The 18998-nt window shown below is 43.9% G+C and overlaps 1 protein-coding gene across 4 annotated transcripts; it reads right to left on the reverse strand.

Annotated features, from left to right (window-relative positions):
* Positions 1 to 3558: 3558 nt before the first annotated feature.
* Positions 3559 to 18972, reverse strand: LOC103540141 (HLA class II histocompatibility antigen, DM alpha chain). Of its 4 annotated transcripts, none has more exons than XM_008506654.2 (6): positions 18604 to 18972; positions 15952 to 16073; positions 5483 to 5767; positions 4579 to 4857; positions 4206 to 4331; positions 3559 to 3832 (listed from the first exon to the last, which is right to left on the reverse strand). In XM_008506654.2, the coding sequence occupies exons 1-6, from the start codon at positions 18606 to 18608 to the stop codon at positions 3828 to 3830; spliced, it is 822 nt and encodes a 273-aa protein (XP_008504876.1). In that variant the 5' UTR covers positions 18609 to 18972; the 3' UTR covers positions 3559 to 3827. The 4 variants fall into 4 exon arrangements, with proteins under 4 accessions (XP_008504876.1, XP_008504875.1, XP_070440434.1 ...); XM_008506653.2 differs by having other exon boundaries at positions 4203 to 4331; XM_070584333.1 differs by lacking the exons at positions 15952 to 16073; positions 18604 to 18972 and adding an exon at positions 7030 to 7194.
* Positions 18973 to 18998: the final 26 nt, after the last annotated feature.

Raw genomic sequence — 18998 nt, forward strand, 5'->3', positions numbered from 1 at the left:
TATCCAAAGAAAACAAAAACACTAACTCAAAAAGATATATGCACCCCCATGTTCACTGGAGCATTATTTACAATAGCCAAGATATTGAAATAATCTAAGTATCCATCGGTGGATGAATGGATAAAGAAATTGTGGTGTACATATATATATATATATATACATATACACATACATATACTTAATGGAATATTATTCAGCCATAAAAAAGAAGGAAATCTTGCCATTTGTGACAACATGGATGGACCTCGAAGGCATTATATGCAGTGAAATAAGTCAGACAGAGAAAGACAAATACTGTATGATCTCTCTTATATGTGGAATCTAAAAAAAAAACTAAGCTCATAGATGCAGAGAACAGATTGATGGGTGCCAGAGGTAGGGCATGGGGGATGGGAGAAATGGGTGAACTGTTTGAGGGATTTTTTTAGTTTAAATAAATCGATTAATTCTTTTAAAAGTTAATAGCATAATCAAAAAAATAAGTACATGAGAAGAATTAGAATAAAATTGTTTTATGAAATGTGACAGTGGAAATAATATGCTTATGTTAATGTATTATGTTATAAAATATGTGATTTTAAATATGTGAGTTTGTAACTAAATAAAAGTAGTTAGCAGACATTTGACTATTTCCCTATAACTTCTATAGCCCTAAAACTTTATATAATGAAATTGGTCAAAACCCTTTTAAAATAGTCTCGTTGAGAAAATGGAGTATCACCTTATCACTTTATATTCCAGCAAAAATTGTGTCTTGGAGTTAGAAAGGATTTCTTGAGATCGTAAAAGCACAAACCATAAGGATTTTGATAAAATTAAATAATTCTATTGAGGGAAGGAACTGAATACAAATTTAACTGATGAGCAGCGAACTGGAAGAAGGCATTTGCAGTATTCATACTGACATAGGATTACTACAGAGAATATATTAGAAATCCCCACAAATTCACAAGAAAAAGACAAGAAAATGCAATTTTTAAAATATGCGCAAGATACGAATCAGCAATTCACAGAGAGAGAAACCTACAAAAAGATGCCCAGCCTCATTAGTAATGAGAGAAAGGCAAATTGAAATGAGATAACCACTTTACACCCACCATATCGCCAACATTTGAAAGTCAAATAACTTCAAGTGCTAATGATGAAAAAAGAAAATGAGAATGACCTTACTCTGTTGGTGGGAGTGTAAACAGTTTATGATCCCCGAATTAAAGAAATTACAAACTGGTTGAGTGAAAAAAATTGACATATGAAACAAGGCAGCATATCCTTGAGAGCAAAGTCTGGTGAAATGCACTGTGTCTTGGGAGAGTTTTTTTTTTTTTTTTAAGACGTTTTTATTTTTTTTCCTTCCCAAAGACACCCAGTACATAGTTGTATACTCTTAGTTGTGGGTCCCTCTAGCTGTGGCATGTGGGACGCTGCCCCAGCACGGCCCGATGCGGGTGCCATGTCCACGCCCAGGATCCAAACTGGCGAAGCCCTGGACCACCGCAGCGGGGTGTGCAAACTTAACCACTCGGCCACCCGGCCAGCCCAGGAAGAGTTTAATAAAGGTCGATTACAGCTGGAGGATTAGGGATGGGTTCATGGAAGAAGACGAACTTGGGTTGGATCTGTGGTGTTGTTTAAGATGAGAAACACACTGAGCAGAAAGTGAAGGCATTCCAGTGAGAAAAAAATCCCTGCACAAATGCCTTAAAGTGAGGACAGACACGACACTGTCAAGGAAGAGTGGTAAAAACCAATTCACTGAAGAACAGGATTCCTGCTAGGAAGACTGGGTAATATTTTTTATTAGAAGGCAGACACCAGACCAGAGAGGATCTTGAATGCTTCTCAAGTATTATAAGTAATAGTACCATAGGATTCTTTTTTTTTTTTTTTTTTTTTTTGAGGAAGATTAGCCCTGAGCTAACAGCGGTTGCCAATCTTCCTCTTTTTGCTGAGGAAGGCTGGCCCTGAGCTAACATCCGTGCCCATCTTCCTCTACTTTCTATGTGGGACGCCTACCACAGCATGGCTTGACAAGCGGCGCCGTGTCCACAACCGGGATCCAAACGGGTGAACCCCAGGCCGCCAAAGCAGAATGTGTGCACTTAACCACTGCGCCACTGGGCTGACTGGCCCCCGTAGGATTCTTGACCAGAGAGCATCTAACCTAAGCCCATCATATTACAGATGAGGAATTTGAGGCCCAGAGAGTGACTTGGTTAAGGTCACACAGCATAATAAAGGTAGTTTTAAGGCTTGACTGGCAGGAAATTCTGGATACGTTGGAAAATAGAGAGATAGAAATCAGAAAGAACTAGAAAGCAATAAGAGACGGGTGTCGAATAGTAAAATGAAAAGAAAAAGAAAAGTATCTCGAGGAGAGAAAATAGAATACTTGAAGGGAAATTCAAAGTAAGTTCCAGAAAACAGAAAGAGGTTAATGATGCTGCTCAGTTCCCCTGTGAAAATCCTTGCTAAGTTATTGAGCACCTTTCCTATGTGCTAAATACTGTTCTAAGCATTCTATAGATATTAACTTATTAAATAAGCTTATTAAATAAACTTCACAACAACCCTGTTAAGGTGGGCACCATTGTTATCATCATCCTTTTACAGAAAATGATACCAAGGCACAGAAAGGGTAAGTGACTTGCCCAAGGGCACACAGCTAAAATTTGATAGTGACGATTGAATTCCCAGCAGTCTGGTTCCAGAGCCCATTCTCTTAATCAGTGCACGTGCTGCGCTTAGAAATGAGATGGTTTAGAGGAAGTACCAACTCCTGGGAAGAACTGGATATTTTCCCTTAGATTAGATTCTGGTACAGTTCAAAGAACAGAGACTCCCTCAACAATAGCAACATAATTTCACTCTTAACCTTAATGCCACTCCCTCCTCCAAAGCAACTCCCAGACCCTAAGGAAAGCAAGAAATAAAACATGCAAAGTAATTTATCACCAGCGGTCATGTGCTCCCTGCCCCCACTGTCGGCCCAGGACAGCACTGTCACAGTTCTCCTTGGATGATCCAGTCAGGCCAAAGAACAGGTTGTTAGGAAGGGCCCATGAATTCTGAGTCCTTCCACGCTGCTCATACTTCACTTCAGGAGCTTGATGCTGTTCTCACAGAACCGATATGACGGAGTTAGAATAGCATCTGAACGCTGATTTTTCCCACTCCTGAGCTCCTGATTTCCCAGCTGTGGTGCAGCCTAAAGAAAGTTACATATTTCTCAAGACAGCCTATACTAGGCATAAACATTTTCACACACAGTAAAGTGCAAAAAAATCACAAGCAGGTTCCTCCACCATTTTGTGAGCAGATTATCAGAAAGTAGCTCTGCCTTCATTTGTCACATATTTTGCACAAACTGGGAGGAGTAAAAGCCATTGTGCTGAGACCAGGGAACAGGAGTTGGCTGAGGAGTTAGGGGTTTTCCCATTTCCCTCCCAACTGAGGGCAAGCCTTGTTCAGGTTAAGGCATGTTGAATTTGAAATGAAAACCCACTCAAGTTGCAATATCCAGAAACAAAATATGAGTTAAAAAAAGAAGCCACACCAATATTAACAAATGAGATTTATTGCCTTGAAGTAGAAAGGGATGTGGTCATGATAGAAAGGCCACTCTGGGTTCTCCCGAATGTAAGCCCAGGGACAGCAGAGCCCCCAGCCAAGAAACCTATAGACACACACACACACACACACACACACACACACACTGGGGGAGTCCCAGGGACTTCTGCTCTGAGAGATCCTGGGCTGGATGCGGGAAACCTGAGCACCCTCTGCTTGGATGGTTGAAGCTGTTGGCATCAGACTCCGGTCAGGAAGAATCAGCCTGAGGAGAGAGAAGGATGGAGGAAGGCCATCAGAGGGATCCCCAAATGCCCCTACCTGCCTCCAGCACACCCTACAGAAGCTGATCTCTCCTTGTCCCCAAATAAATCATCTCCAAGCACCCTTCCTACAGCTCTGCATAGCACTCCTCTCCCACTCAAACCATTCTTGTGACCTATAACTATGTGTGTGTCATCAGGACCCCAACTAGGAGGATGTCCCATGGAGCCCAATACAACCCTCCCCACTCACGGGCCTGAGGATCACTATATGTGCTCCCCATGCCACAGGATAATCCTGGCACATCCACACAGGCACCACTGTATCTGGCTCCCATGGCTTGCCCACCCCTTCCAGATGCCCTGACGTACCACCTGAGCAAGGCCTTCGGAAGTAGATGATGAGGACTAAGCCAACAATGATGCCCAGCACACCCAGGCCAAAGGCCACGCCACACAGCACATTCTCCAGAAGATCTGAGGGCAGGGCATTCTGGGGCACTGGAGAAAAAGGGGAGCAGGTCAGACTGTAGACCCAGTTGGGAAGCCCCCCCACCCCACCCCCGCCGACTCAGGGGAATGACATGAGTGTCTGGGATGACAAGGGAGAAACTGAGGCATTGAAGATTGAGGTTGGCTCAGAGTGAGAATGGAATACACAAGATCAAGTAGAGAAAGAAGCCCCTCCCATGGGTCCACCCCTCTTTGCTCTGAAAAGGAACCAGGCTTCCAGGAAGAGGGTTCTCACCCCAATAGGCAATTGCCGTGTAGCCATCAATTTCATGAGTCACGATGCAGGAGTAAACGTCATTGGGTGCCGGTGTGAAGTTTAAGTAAGAAAAGGCCTGGAAGCTGAGTCCATCAACGGCTGAGACAAACGTGGGCCCTGCTCCTTCCACAGGGGAGAACTGATGCTGCCAGTTCACCGTCAACGTGGGTGGGAAGAGATTACTGACAGAACAGACCAGCGTGTTGGGCTTGCCAAACTCCAGGGGCTTCAGCGTGTACACCTCAGTGATAGGGATCCCTGGTGGGGGGATTGAGGTGTGAGGGAAAGAAGTGACTAGTTTAGATGGTATCCCTGTGTTTGGAGGGAACATGGCATACAGAAGGGAGGGCAGAGAGAGAGTCAAGGAGGGTGGGCTTTGGGAGGAGAGATGAGGGAGGAGCTGGGCCTCTGAGGACGGTCTTCTTCCAGGCGAGAACCAGACCGGACCTACAGGCAGAGCCAGATCCAGGCCACTGTAGACCCCTCCACCCTGACTTCTTGAAGCACTTCCTATCTAGACCTCACATGGGCACGCTGTCTCCTCATTAAAACACAGGCTTATCATCAGATACTCCCATTCTCCCCTTCCATCTTACTGAGCATAGTGACACAAGCTGTAATATTCAGCAGGCATCACTGGGTCCCTGTTGAATTCATCAAGTTCAATAAATAGTTTTGAATGCCTGCTACGTCCTAGGCACTTGTCTTCTGCCCCACAACAAGAACAGAGCGCAGATGAGGGGTGGCAGAAAAATAAAGGTCGTAGGGGAGAATTAGAAGGCGTTAGAGATGGGGCACTAGTGTGAGGGGGAATAATTTAGTGTATAGATTAATGAGGTTAAGAATGCAGCCCTCTCTCCCCATTCCCCAAAAAACTCCTGACCTCTAGACACTGGGATTTGTCCTTCAAGATTTGGGCCTATTTCCTGGATCATCTCCTGGCAGAAGGTTTTGTCAAAGAAAATGTTGGAACTATCTCCAGCCTTCTGAGCCCAGTCAGTGAATTCCGGCAGGCGAGGCACGCGAACGTTTTGGGAAAAGTTGAAGGAGAAAAGCTGGTCCTCGTCGTAGGTCTCAGAGAGTCCCACGCTGGGACTCCAGTCCTGGCAGTATATTGTGTGTAGGAATGTGTGGTTTTCCAGATCATCCCGCCACACTGGAGTAGGAGCTGCAAAGGAGACAGGGCGGGTTCAGGGAGGTGCATGCCTCCTCCTCTCTCTTAGCTTAGAAAACAGTGAGACCTGCTTCTGGGAGAAGGGTTAGGGGCGGGGCATAACCCCTCTTGTGTCTGTTATTTAGGCTCTCCCTCCCAATGTGGGTGAAGAAGAAATTACAGGATCTCTCCAAACTTCCCCTGCCCAGAAAAGGCCAACTGTCCAAAGTGGTAAAAAGTAAAAATAGTCTACTGTCTAAAGTGACAGATTCAGAGTCACAATCTTGGTTGTGTGCTTGTGCACTGCACAAAGGCACTCAGCCGTGGAGGTAACTGGAGGCTGAAATCTAGCCTGCACCCTGCTCACCAAGCCATGCATCCTGGCACAAGGCTGCATTCTCCCGGAGGGTATAGTTTAGTCCAATTCACAGAAGGCCACCAGACTGACTTGTGAACGGCCTGGATGGGTTCCCCAGTCTCAGACAGGAGGGTGAAGGAATGGTCATGGTCTCCCCAAGCCATAGATGACACTGCCCCCTCCTATCCCCAGACAACCTGGTAAACTGAAAAAACAGTCTCCAGGCTTCTCTTCAGCCACTTCATCAGCACCAGGCCTCTCTGAAATTGTCTTCCCCTCCCTCAACCCTCTGGCCTTGCAATGACAGGATTGGGGGAGGTGACCTCATAGCTGCAGGAAATAATCCCTATTCTTTGAAACTCCTGGAGGAATCCCCCCGGCCAGCTGGAACCTTCTACCCAACACCCAATACCCAGAACAATAGACCTTTAGAGTAAGAGGGATCTTCCAGATTATTCTTCCATTCTGCCTGGCCCTTTACAGAGAAGGAAACTAAAGACCAATAAAGCTAAGAGACTTTTCAAGAATCACAAGCTGAGTCGATGACAGAGTGCAGAGTAGTCTCCTAGGTAAAAGAGTGGAAATAACATTTGCTTTGTTCAAATCCCAGCTCTACCACTTTCCAACCACATGAACTTGCACAAGTTACTTAAGCCCCCTGTCTCATTTTCTTCCTCTGTAAAATGGATATAATAATCTCTGCTTCAAGAGATGGTCTTAAATGGAATATATAAAGCACTCTGACATTGTTTGCCAACCATCCATAGTTCATCTCTTTCCCAATCCTGCTATTGTTTCCACTATCCCATAATACTTCCCACCACTTACAAAGCACAGGGCTCTTCTTCAGTGTCCTGGGTTGGCTCCCTAGGCTCTAATCCATCAGGATTGAAGTAAAGGGGAGGAGGTATTGTCATACCTCTAGGGGCCGTCCAGGACTGGGGCAGCAGCCACAGAAAGGGTAACAGTCTTAGCAGCGCAGCTCCCTGGCTCTGATCATGATCCATAGCTTCACGCCACACAGTGGGCTAGGAGCTACCCACCAGCTGACCTAGGTCCCCAAACTCCCTCCCCAGACGGTGTTGTGTCAGCTCACTTCCAATAGTCGCCCTTGTCATTTTGGCTAAACCAATCACAGAAGTGTAGGGTTTAACGTCATCAGTCGCTGGGAAGACACCTGGGGCCAGCAACCTCCTGAAGACCTTGCTCTTTTACCAGGCCAGAGTAGGTTGTGTAAGTGGCTTGGTAGGCAAGGGAGGAGTCTGCCTCCTGCTGGGGATCCCTCTTTAGTATCAGGCTGTCAGCCTCAGCCTGTAACCGGACCAGCGGGCTCTTCGGCGCAGCACCGCCCCGTGGCAGAATGCTGCAGTGGGGAAGCTCATCTTCCCACAGCAAACCCCCTGGGCTCTTCAGACCACACCTCCTCCTCCCTCCCGACTCCCCTCCTCTTCTCAGAGAGGTATTCTCCTTCAGGCATTAGCTTCAATGCGTTTTGCAGAAATATACTGAAATTTTAGAAAGTACTAGGTATTGGGCCCACAGCTAGAAATACAAAGGTGAATAAGGCATATTCCTGCCTTCAAAGAGCTTAAAGTCCAGCAGGAGGGGAGTCAATGAATAAATAATTACATGACAATGTAATATATTCAAATAAGAATGTTTCGGAAATAGTAATTTTATGAGGATGGAGGAATAAGTGGGACATAAGGTTTCTAACAGTCTTGAAGGAAAACCATTTTGACCAGCAGAACGTGAGGGAAGAGAAAAGCATTCCAGCGCAAGGTCAGAGGCACTCAGAGCTCCTTCCTTAGGAGACCTCTGGGTAGCTGGATGTGTATGTTACACAGGCTGCTAGTGTGTCCCTGTTTGGTAATGGGGAGGAGTGAGGGAGGGTCAAGATGAGCTGGAAATTTAGGCAAGAGCCAAATCACGTAGGTCCTGTTATGCCCCAAGGAGGATCTGGCTTTTACTTAGCAGATGACAGAGATATTAAAACTGAGGAGTGACACAATCATTTTAACATTTTAGAAAAACTGTTTTGATATTTCAAACAATGGGAGCTTGGAAATAATTCAGGCAAAACTGCTGGTCAAGAGTCTATAGTATATTACATCAAAATAAAAAATTGCACCCACACACCTCACACCACCCTCTTACAGCAATATAGCAATAATTTGGGTGAGAAATAAGAGCCTGAATTAAGTCTTCAACGGAAGATATGGAGGAAATCAAATACTGAGATCATTAGGAAGCAGAATCTAAAGGGCTTGGCTACTGATCAGATGCGGGAAGGCGAGATAGAGGGATCGAGGATAACATCAAGGCCTCTATATTGGGTAGTTGGGTGGGTGGTGAGTGATGGACTGAAATGAAATAGATAAGAATGCCATAGAAGCCAGTTTGATGAAGAAGAGAGCGAGTTCAGTTTTGTGCGTGTTGAATTTGAGATGCCAGTGGAACAACCATGCAGGGAGGTGTGAAGTGCATGGGTATGGGTCTCAGGTATGGGCCGAAAACCTTAATGGACTCATCAGCCCAAATGTTGAAGCAGAGGCAGTGGCTAAGATCACCAAAGCAGACTGTGCAGAGAGAGCAGGAAGAAACACAAGGAGATAAGTCTACATGGATTCAAACCCCAAACCTCATATCAGTTATCATCCAGGATCCAGCCAGGAACATATAGCCACTCTAGATATTTCAGACTGAGAGAATTTACTACAAAGAATCAGTTACAAAGAGGTTCAAAGGGCAATAAGTGCAAAAGGGAAAAAGAGTGGCTGAAGGAGCAAATAGGAAAGAGGAATATCTGGAAATCAGAAGCTGCTATTGCACCTGAACTGGAATCCAGGTCTACAGCTGCTGTTGCCATGGGGGAGACACTGTCATCGCTGGTTCTGGATCTACTGAAAAGGTGTCATCTCCATCAAGGCTGGATCACTGAGAAGGTACTTCCTCTGCCCAGGAGGCAGGAGTCCAGAATCACCCATTCTTACTGCTGCTACATCTACCAGCAACTGCCACTCTCCTAGAAACTAAAGCTGGAAGCTTCTCGGTTTCTCCTGCTTTCTGATCTCCTGCCAGAGCCTCCTATTGAGAGAATCTAACAGGAAGCCAACTAGTCAGGAAGGCTGGGAAGTACACACCTTGCAGACTCCTAGGCTGAGCAGTCCAGAACACAGTATAGGAGGGTGGACCTGGCACTGGCACTAGATAATAACCAGTACACTGAAATGCACTAATTTGTAAGAAGCGGGTGCCACCAGGAACATTCGGCTAGGAGAAGAACAAGGAAGAAGTAGAATCAGAGAAATAAAGGTGTTCCACGGACAAGGGCAAGATCAACACTATCAAATGCTACTCAGAAGTCAAGGAAGAACTGGAAGTGTCCTTATATTTGGTAATTATAAGATGGTTGACAAATTTATTGAGAGCAGTTTCAGTGTTGCAGTGGGAGTCAACTCCAGATTGTGGTGGGCTGAGGAGTAAGTGGGAGGTGAGGAAGAAACTGTCAGTGTATATGCTGCAAGTTTGATAGAGAAGAAGAAAGAAAGACAGAAGGGGTGGGGGAAGAGGCAGTGAGAAACATCTAATGTGGCAATTAAGTAATCTTAGAAATTAATCTATGTGAATATGGTCCAACAGTGTTTCTGAGTTTCAAAATCCACACTCCCTTCTCAAAATCCAGTAACAGCAGCAATAACAACCCCAAACAAAAAAAACACCCACAACCTCCTGGATATTCTGAAACCCTAGTATGTGTGTGTGTGTGTGTGTGTGTGTGTGTGTGTGGTGAGGGCAGGAGGAGTGCCAGGGTCGGTGTAGGTTTTGGAAATCACTGTGTTACACTTCAAAAAACAGAACATTTTCCCAGTGTCCCACTCTTTATGGACTAACTCATCAGTAGTTCCTGCGGTGGAAAGATTTGGGCTGTTAGGAAAATAGAAGGCAAGTTTGTGACATCACCAGGACTGTAGGGGGAGATACATGACACACAGCCACCTAGGGTGTCGGTAAACTTTTTCCATGAAGCATCAGATAGTAAATGTTGTACGCTTTGTGGGTCACTCAGTCTCTGTCATGAGTACTCAGCTGCAGCATGCAAACAACCACAGGAAACATGTAAATGAAAGCGCATGGCTGTGCTCCTAGTTTCCTCCTGGCTTTCCCTCCCACTTCTCAGACATCTCCTTCTCAGTTTCCTTCGTGGACTACTTTCTTTCAGCAAGTCTTTAAATTTGGCGTTCCCTGGAATTTGGTTCTTAACCTTTTTTACTTATGGACACTGAAATCTAAATTTCATGAGTCACAAAATATAATTCTCCTTTCGCTTTTTTCCAACCATTCAAAAATGTAAAAACCACTCTTATTTCTCAGGCCATATGAAAAGACAATGGACTGGATTTTGCTCACAGGCCATAGTTTGCTGAACACTGTCCTACGCGTGTGGTCAGAATTGGGATGGGGGACCCAAAATAAACCCGCCCTCCAAAGCGAGGCCTCATTCCCCCTTGGGGGTGGCAACTGGCTAGTGAATACATTGTGCCCCAGATACAAGAGATCGTTTGTAAGGAGCTTTGGGGTGAGGGGAACAGGAGGAAGAGGACTGGGTGGGAGGGCTGGGCACAGGTGTAGCAGACGCTGCAACTACTCTGGGTGGGAGGAACAAGGCAAAGGGGCCCAAGTTCTCCATAGAGAGTAGGGTGTGGACAAGACCCGCAAGAGGAGAAATGTAGCCACTCATCATCAAGGCCAGGGCAGGTGTGGTTAACTCCTCTCTGGGTATAAATGGTAACAAGTTCAAACACTTGTAACTACCCTTCCCTCTATGTATTCCTTCCTGTCAGGACCCTCTAACAACCTCCATAATAGATTTCTCAATAATAGTCTCTAATCAGCTTGGGGAAGTGATAAACGTGGGCAAGAGAGGAGCAATGCAGCCTGTTCTGCATCCCAGTAACTCACTGTCTATTTTGGTCATTAGATATGAATGTCTATGAAAACAATGGCATAACACCTGTAAATACAGTAAGCCAGGGCTTTCTAACACTCAGCTCTCCAGCCCCTTTCTAAATACTGCCCCATTGTTTTTCCTGGAAGAATCAAATTTCCTGAAAAAATTGTGGCAACCATCTCTACATTTTCATACTTATCATTTAATCCTTAAAGTGTTCACCCACACTTTTGTGTTGCTAACTCAAATGGACTCTTCGCAGTCTCTGCAACATTTGACACTGTTGGCCATGCCCTCCTTCCTGAAACCATCTATTCTTTTTGGCATCCTTGATGGCACTCTCTCCTAGTTTTCCCTCCCACTTTTCTGGCATCCTGTTTCCTTTGTGGTCTCCTTTCTTTCAGCTACCCTTTAAGTGTCGGTGTTCCCTGGAGTTTTACCCTTAACCTTGTCTCTTCTTACACTATACACTTGCCGTGGATGGCATTTACTCCCACATGCCTTCAGTTACCACCTATTTGCTGACATCTTCCAAATTTGCCCCTTCAGCTCAGATCTTGCTCTGAGTTCACACCATCCATATACCCAAATGCCTTTAGGCATCTCCACTTGGATGTCGTGCAACAGCATTTCTCAAACTGTATTCTACACAAAAGCATCCCTCAAGAAATTTTTAAAAATGCAAACTTGATAGCAGCAATTTTTAATTTTTTAATTTATTTTCAACACAGATATAATAAAACACCAAATGCATTTACATAATAATTTTTATTATGCAACAATTTATTATATTTAATAAGGCTATTTTGTGTGTAAGCAATAGAAACCAATTTTGGCTGACTTAACTTTTAAAATGGTGATTTATTGGAAAGATACTGAGCTAGTGCATGAAATCAAAAGAAGAGTGGACTAAGCCAGATTCCGGAAGGGGAGCCACACGGCCTTTGGCAGCAGGGGTTGAGTTGTCATTAATATGCTTCACCTTCAAAGCCCTCCAGCCTCTATCTTTCAAGTTTCACATTGCTGGGAGAGACCATCTGACTGGCTCAGCTTGTACTAGGTGTGTACCTCTGGATCAATTAGCTGAGACCAAGCACAATGTCACCTCTATTCCCAGAGAAGGGACAATCATCATGACCCTAACAATCACTTCAATACAGTTATCTTCAACATACGGCATCCCAGACAAGTGCATGAGAGCATGCGAAGCATAAGCATGAGGTTAAATCTGTGCATTAATGCTCAGAAGCATCACCCAACTATCTGCCATGGTGATGTATGTCATCCACCTGAAGATCTCTGGTCTGCCACAAGTCTTGCTATAAATTCAAAATATACTTCATGATACGATTTAATGTTGATTTATTAATAAAAATACTTATATTCCACTAACTGATTTCCTTTGGACCTGTGACTTAAAAAGTTTTTTAAAAACCAAAACATTTTACTATGTAAATTTTCAAACATACACAAAAGAATGTAATAAATCCCCATGTAGTCTCATGAGTTTCAACAATTTTCAACATTCTAAAGGTCTCCCGTTCTTGTTTCATCTATTCTCCTGTTCCAAACTTATTTATTTTTTTTTTTTTTTGCTGGAGTGTTTTAAACAAATTCTGTCACAGTATTTCATCAGGAAATCTAAGGGTATCTATAATAGATAACTTTTAACATAAGTACAACATTATCACCACAACCACAAAAATGTAAACAATTGCTCAACTTCATTTAGCCCAATCTGTGTTCATTTCCCCTCAATTATCTCAAAAATGTCTAAGAGAAAAGAAGATTTAAATGAAAAGCAGTGTCTTACAGTTTTCAAACTGTACTTCCATTTTTTAACAAATGGTGAGTTTTCTATTTTGCATTATATCCCATAAACCCATTGACGGTTCAATAAGGAATTCTAACAGGCAGATGAAGTTTAGGAATTACTACCCTGAACGCTCCTCCATCTCAAGATTTACAAAACTAAACTCATCACCTTCCCGTCCCAACATCTTCCAACTCCTGCATTCAAGACCTCAATAAATAACCTGACTGCCCACCCCATTCCCTGAGCAACAAATGTGGGAGTCAATCTTCACAACTTGATGGTCCTCAAATCTTCTCATCTCATGTTGACCAAGTCCTATCAATTCTACCTCTTTAATATCTCCCGGATCTGTCCTCACTTTTCTTCCCATTCCCACTGGTCCAGGCTTTCACTGGTTTGCTTGTTTTTTCCTGGATTACAGCAATTTTCTTATCATTAGTCTGTCTCCAATCTTATTTTCCAGTGCTGCCAAAGGATCTTTTTATAACAAATATTTGATCACATCATAATTTTTCTTTTGGTGAGGAAGATCAGCCCTGAGCTAACACCTGTTGCCGGTCTTCCTCTTTTTGCTTGAGGAAGATTGTCGCTGAGCTAACATCTGTGCCAATCTTCCTCTATTTTGCATGTGGGATGCCACCACAGCATGGCTTGATGAGCAGTGTGTAGGTCCGTGCTCAGGAACTGAACCTGCAAACCCTGGGCTGCTCAAGTGGAGCGCCCAAACTTAACCACTATGCCACGAGGCCAGCCCCACATCATACTTTTATATGAAAAGCTTCAAACAGTTATCTGTAATCTGCTCTCCTTGGCATGATCCTTAATGATCTGGAATCACTTACCCTACCACCATGTGTCTTTTGAGATGAAATCTCACCTCCTTCAGGAAGCCTTGGAACCCAGAGTGGAGGTTAACAGCCTCTTCGGTATGTTCCACAGCACCCTGTGCCTGCCACTACCATCATTTTTACTGTATTATTCTGTGATTTATATATCTGCTTCACAGTCACCTCACCCCACTGCAAGGTCCTTAGGGGATCATGTCCCATTCTTTTACATTCTCAGCATCTACCAAGAAGGCCTACCAAATGACTGCTCATGGGATGCATAAATGGGCTGTTAGTTACTAAGGATGTTGAAGCTGAGCCTGGAAGAGCCTCCAAGCATTTGATGAATGATCGACTGTCCTTTCTAACAGATATTTCAACAGTAAATCTTACCAGGCATGGCTATGGTCTACCCTACAAACACCTTCACCCCTACTGCCTCCCCTGTGCACCCCACCACTCTTCACATTCCATTCTGGGCCCTACTCAAGATCCCACCTGTCACTTTCTTCCTACTCTCTGCCACATCCTACTTCAGTGAGCAAACCTAGCCATCCAGCTCCCACATTTACCCTCATTCCCAGCTCAGTATATCCCTTCATATCCATATTCATCGGCCCTTTTAGCTATGTTATCAGGATATAGCAATCCTCTCAACTACTCTACAAGCTCAGAATTTATTATTCCCATTAGGTAACAAGAAAACTGTGGTTCAAAGAGGTTCATTCACTATTTATTTAGCAAATATTTATTGACCACCCTCTATGTGCCTGGCCACATGCTGGGCACCAGACACCTACCATCATCAAACACATAATCTAATGAAAATAGGGAGACATTAAACAAGTAAACATACAAACCTGCAAAAGCAAATTTTCAGGTCCCTCCTACTCTGAATTCTATTCCCAGACTACAGAAACTGCTCTCCAATATCAGTAATGACCCCAATTACCAACCCAATGAGTTTTTCCCCCTTCTTCACTCTCTCACACCTATCTGTAGGATCTCAATTCCTCATTCAGTCAGAACAAGGATTTTTAAACTGCAGTCCACAAGCCATACAATTCAGGGGTCCATGAACTTGGATGGAACAAAAAAGAGTCACTTTTATTTTCAATAACATCTAACTATCTGAAATTTAATTTTATAAATGTAGAAAATAAGTCTTTGTAGTACTAGCAGTACCTGTAATGTCATCAATAGAAAGCATCATCAATTAATATTTTCATATCACGTACAGAGACATCTCAAAATATCTCTCCTTTACAATTATAAGAGTTGTTAGACCTGCCAATAAATTACTTTATTTAATGTATTAGTTAAGAAACACATATTGTATTAATAAGGGAACACAGATTACTAGATCATCACACATTTCTTTAAATATTTCGATAATTATATATTTTATTTACGCATTTACAAATATTATTGTCAGTCAAGGTCCAAAGGCTCCAGTAAACTGCCAAAGAAGTCCACGGCACAAAAAAGCTTAAAAACTCTTGATTAGTCATTTATTCAACAAACATGAAGTCCTCACCGGAGCCTTCTCTTGTTCTGGCTTCCTCATATTATGTTGTTCTGCTTTTCCTTCTTGTTTGATGCTCTTCCATTGGTTCTGCTTCCTGTTACTACTCCCTGCGTGAGCATCTAACCCAAGCTCAATCCCTAACCCACGAGTAAACTGTTTTATACTTCCTCCTTTATAAATCTCACCTCCCTACATGACTGATTCAAACATCACCTCAAAGATGACTCCCAAATTTACCTCTCCAATCTTTTATTGTGGTTGCAAACCAACCAGAATAACATACCATCCAGAGGCCGACTGCCTGGGTTCAAATCCCAGCTCTGATCACTTGCGAAAAGTATGACATGGGTAAATTATTTAACATCTCTTGTTTCAGCTGCTTCATTTGAAAAATGGGGGTGATAACAATAGTATCTACTTCTCAGGGTTATAAGGACTAGAAAAGTTAATACATGTTAAACACTTATAACAGGGCCTGACACATTTCAAGAACTCAATAAATGTTAGCTATCACCAGTCTCATCTCCTTCCAGCCCAACGTTTGTATCTGGCACTTATTAACAGGTATAGTGCTAGCCACTGGGAGTATGAAGATCGAGTTCCTATCTAATGACATAATTCCAATCAAGTCATTGCTCAAAAACTTTCAGTGGCTCCCCACTGGGTCCAAACTTAACAGCATTGAAAATTCCCCATAATATTGCCTCAAATAAATTTACCTTCCAGCCTTTTCTCCTCCTGCTCTACTTGTAGTCTATTCTGGGCAGACTGGACTGCACCGCTCCCTGTGAAAATGACCTGTGCTCTTCTGCTTCTGTCTTTCCTCACACCATTCCAATATCTGAAATATATAATTGATGGCAATAATTTTGTCTTACTATGATTATTTCCCCAATACTATGCATGACGACCCATAATACATATACATTACAATCTTACCTAGTCACATATTTACTTAAGCATCAATTTCCTTCAACACTTGTTCACTTTGTGGGCACCCCATAGTGGCCAGGTACTGTGCCAGGAGCTGGGGATATTTTTTTAAAAAATAAAAAGAATACAACACGGTTCTGTTCCCAAGATCGAAGTCCAGTAAAGGAGACAAACACGTAATCACATAAATGCTATTCACTGTGAAAGGTGCAATCGTAAGAGGAAGGGACATCAAGGAATGAGCAGTTAGCTCAATTTGGGAGGCAAGAGAAGGCTTTTCAGATGGCGGTATTTGGGCTTAGATGGATTGCAGGAAAACCTATTCTGTGTAGAGAAAGTCGTAGAGTCATGTGCCATATTAACAACACTACAGTCAAGGATGAACTACATATATAATAGTGGTCCCATAAGATCAGTACCATAAAGCCTAGATGTGTAGTAGGCTACACCACCTTGGTTTGTGTAAGTACACTTCATGACGTTCACACAAGGAAGAAATTACCTAACACCACATTTCGTAGAATGTATCGCTGTCATTAAGTGACACATGACTGTATACGTGAAATACAGGGGCACAAAACAAAATGGTGTGCCTGGGGAACAGTTCAATATGGCTGGAGTATAGCTCCCAAGAAGTGGCTAGACATGAGGCTGGAAAGGTAAGCCAACCTTTCTGTCAAGCACAGGAATTTGGACTTTATCACACAGGCAATGAGGAATTTATAAAGGGGTTTAAACAGCAGCATACGCCCAGAGTTGTATTTTAGGATGCTCACTCCTGGGAGTACTGTGGCAGAGGCAGAGAGGGCAAGTGGAGCAGCACTTTTCAACAGAATTTTCTGAAATGAGTTTGTGATGTCTAATATCACAGCCACTAGCCACACGTGCATAATGAGAACTTGAAATGTGGCTTGTGCATCTGAGAAACTAAATTTAAAACTGTATTTAATATGAATTGAAATAGCCACATATGGCTAGTGGCTACTGTACGGGACAGCACAGCTTTAGAGAGAGGGAAATCAGTTAGGAGGCTGTTGCTATAGCTCAGGTGATAGGACTAGAACCGAGTGTGACTTCATGGCCATTTTAGGGCCAAAATAATAAGTCTAGTGGATATAAAGTCGTGAGAAAAAGAAATCAAGAATGGGCTCCCAAATTGCAGACTTCGTGATTTAATAGTTGCCATTAGCCAGGATAATATAGAGAAAGGTCTAGCGTGCATACAAACTGCATCAATTTTGAACATGTTGAAGTGTCTGAGGACTACCCAAGTGGTAATATTTAGTAGCAAGTTTAGCTCAGGAGAGTTGTCTGAACTAAAGATACAGATTTGAGAGGCTTTGAGCCATGGAGTGAGATTGCCTAGAGACGATGAACAGAACTAGAAGCAAAATCCTGGTAAACATCAACATGTAAGAAGGGGTTGAAGAAGAGCCAACAAAGGAGACTGGAGAGGAACAGTTGGACAAGTAGGAAAAGAAACAAGTGAGCTGGTCACAGAAACCAAGGGTGTAGGGAATTTCAAGAAGGAAGCATGATCAAATGTCAAATGCTCCAGAGGTCAAATAAGGTGAGAACTGAAAAGTGCTTCCTGACTTTGCCAATTAGGAGGTTCTTGGTGACATTTGCCAAACAGTTTCAGTAGTGGAAGAAATGGGCTGAAAAGTGGGATGGGGCAGAGAGAGGAAAATTTAGATGACAATTTCAGGTCTTGACTACGCAAGGGAGCTGAGAGGTAGAGGAGAGTCTACAAGGGGATACAATACCGACAAGGTTATTTTCTGTCTTTCCTTTTTTTTGAGGGCTGGGAAACGCATAGGAGAGAGAATTTTAAAATGTCAATTGATAGAAAATGGAGGATAGCTTCAGAGTAATAGATAAGGTTGACCAGGTCAACAGAAAAGGAAATTTCCTTAAAGTGAAGGGAGGACTTCTCGTACAATGATAAAGGATACACACATAGCCCAGTTTACAGGAGGGAGATGGAAAGCCAAGAGTTCTCCCGCAAGTTGGCCTTTCTGTTCTGTTGGTGGGAAGTGCGGTTTATCGACTGGGGTGAAAATTTGAACCACACTCTGAGGGTCAGGGGAGAGATTACGGGCTATGAACAAGTAAAAGATCTGCTTTAGGTGGCAACTGAATCACCATACACATCCCTAGATTAGACTTTTATGGGACTGATTCAAGACTGAGAGTAGAGGGCAAACCCTTAGAGAAAAGCAGAAGAGTTTTAACTTAAATGGTCGAGCACGAGATCGGTAAAGAAATAAAAGTGATCAGAAGGCTGGTAAGTTTTGTAGAAGGCAGAGGAGTCCAAGGACTGCCAGGTCTCAATGAAGTCTTGGTAGGGTCACGGAAAATGACAGGTTGAAAAGCCGCCTAAGACAAAGAAGACGAACAAAACGCCCACATCTAACGCCCACATCTACCGTCCGCACCTCATCTCCCGGAGGCAGGCACCGCGAGGGTGATAAACTCCCTCTCCGTCGTCGAACCACACTACACCGGGGGAGGGCCCCCCCGCAAACCCTCACATCTCCAGGTCCAGGCCCCATTCTCCTTAGCTGACAACAGCTCGGTGGCGCGCGTTTCCGCTGGACTCCCGCCAGGACGTCCCAAGCTGCATCTTATACCTGCGGACAACGACCCGAGGCAGGCCTCCCCCGCCGCCCCGCCAGGCCCTGGGCAGCGGAGGAAGGGCCGCTGAGGCGGGAGGTCAGCGCGCCGCGCCCGCTTCCGCCCCACCCACAGCGCGCGCTCCCAGGCTCGCCACCGGAGCCACGGGACAGGCCCAGACGCCTGCGCACTGCTGCTGTGCTCGCGGCCTCCGGCG

Source organism: Equus przewalskii, chromosome 19, assembly GCF_037783145.1.
Source record: "Equus przewalskii isolate Varuska chromosome 19, EquPr2, whole genome shotgun sequence".
Classification (NCBI taxonomy): Eukaryota; Metazoa; Chordata; class Mammalia; order Perissodactyla; family Equidae; genus Equus; species Equus przewalskii.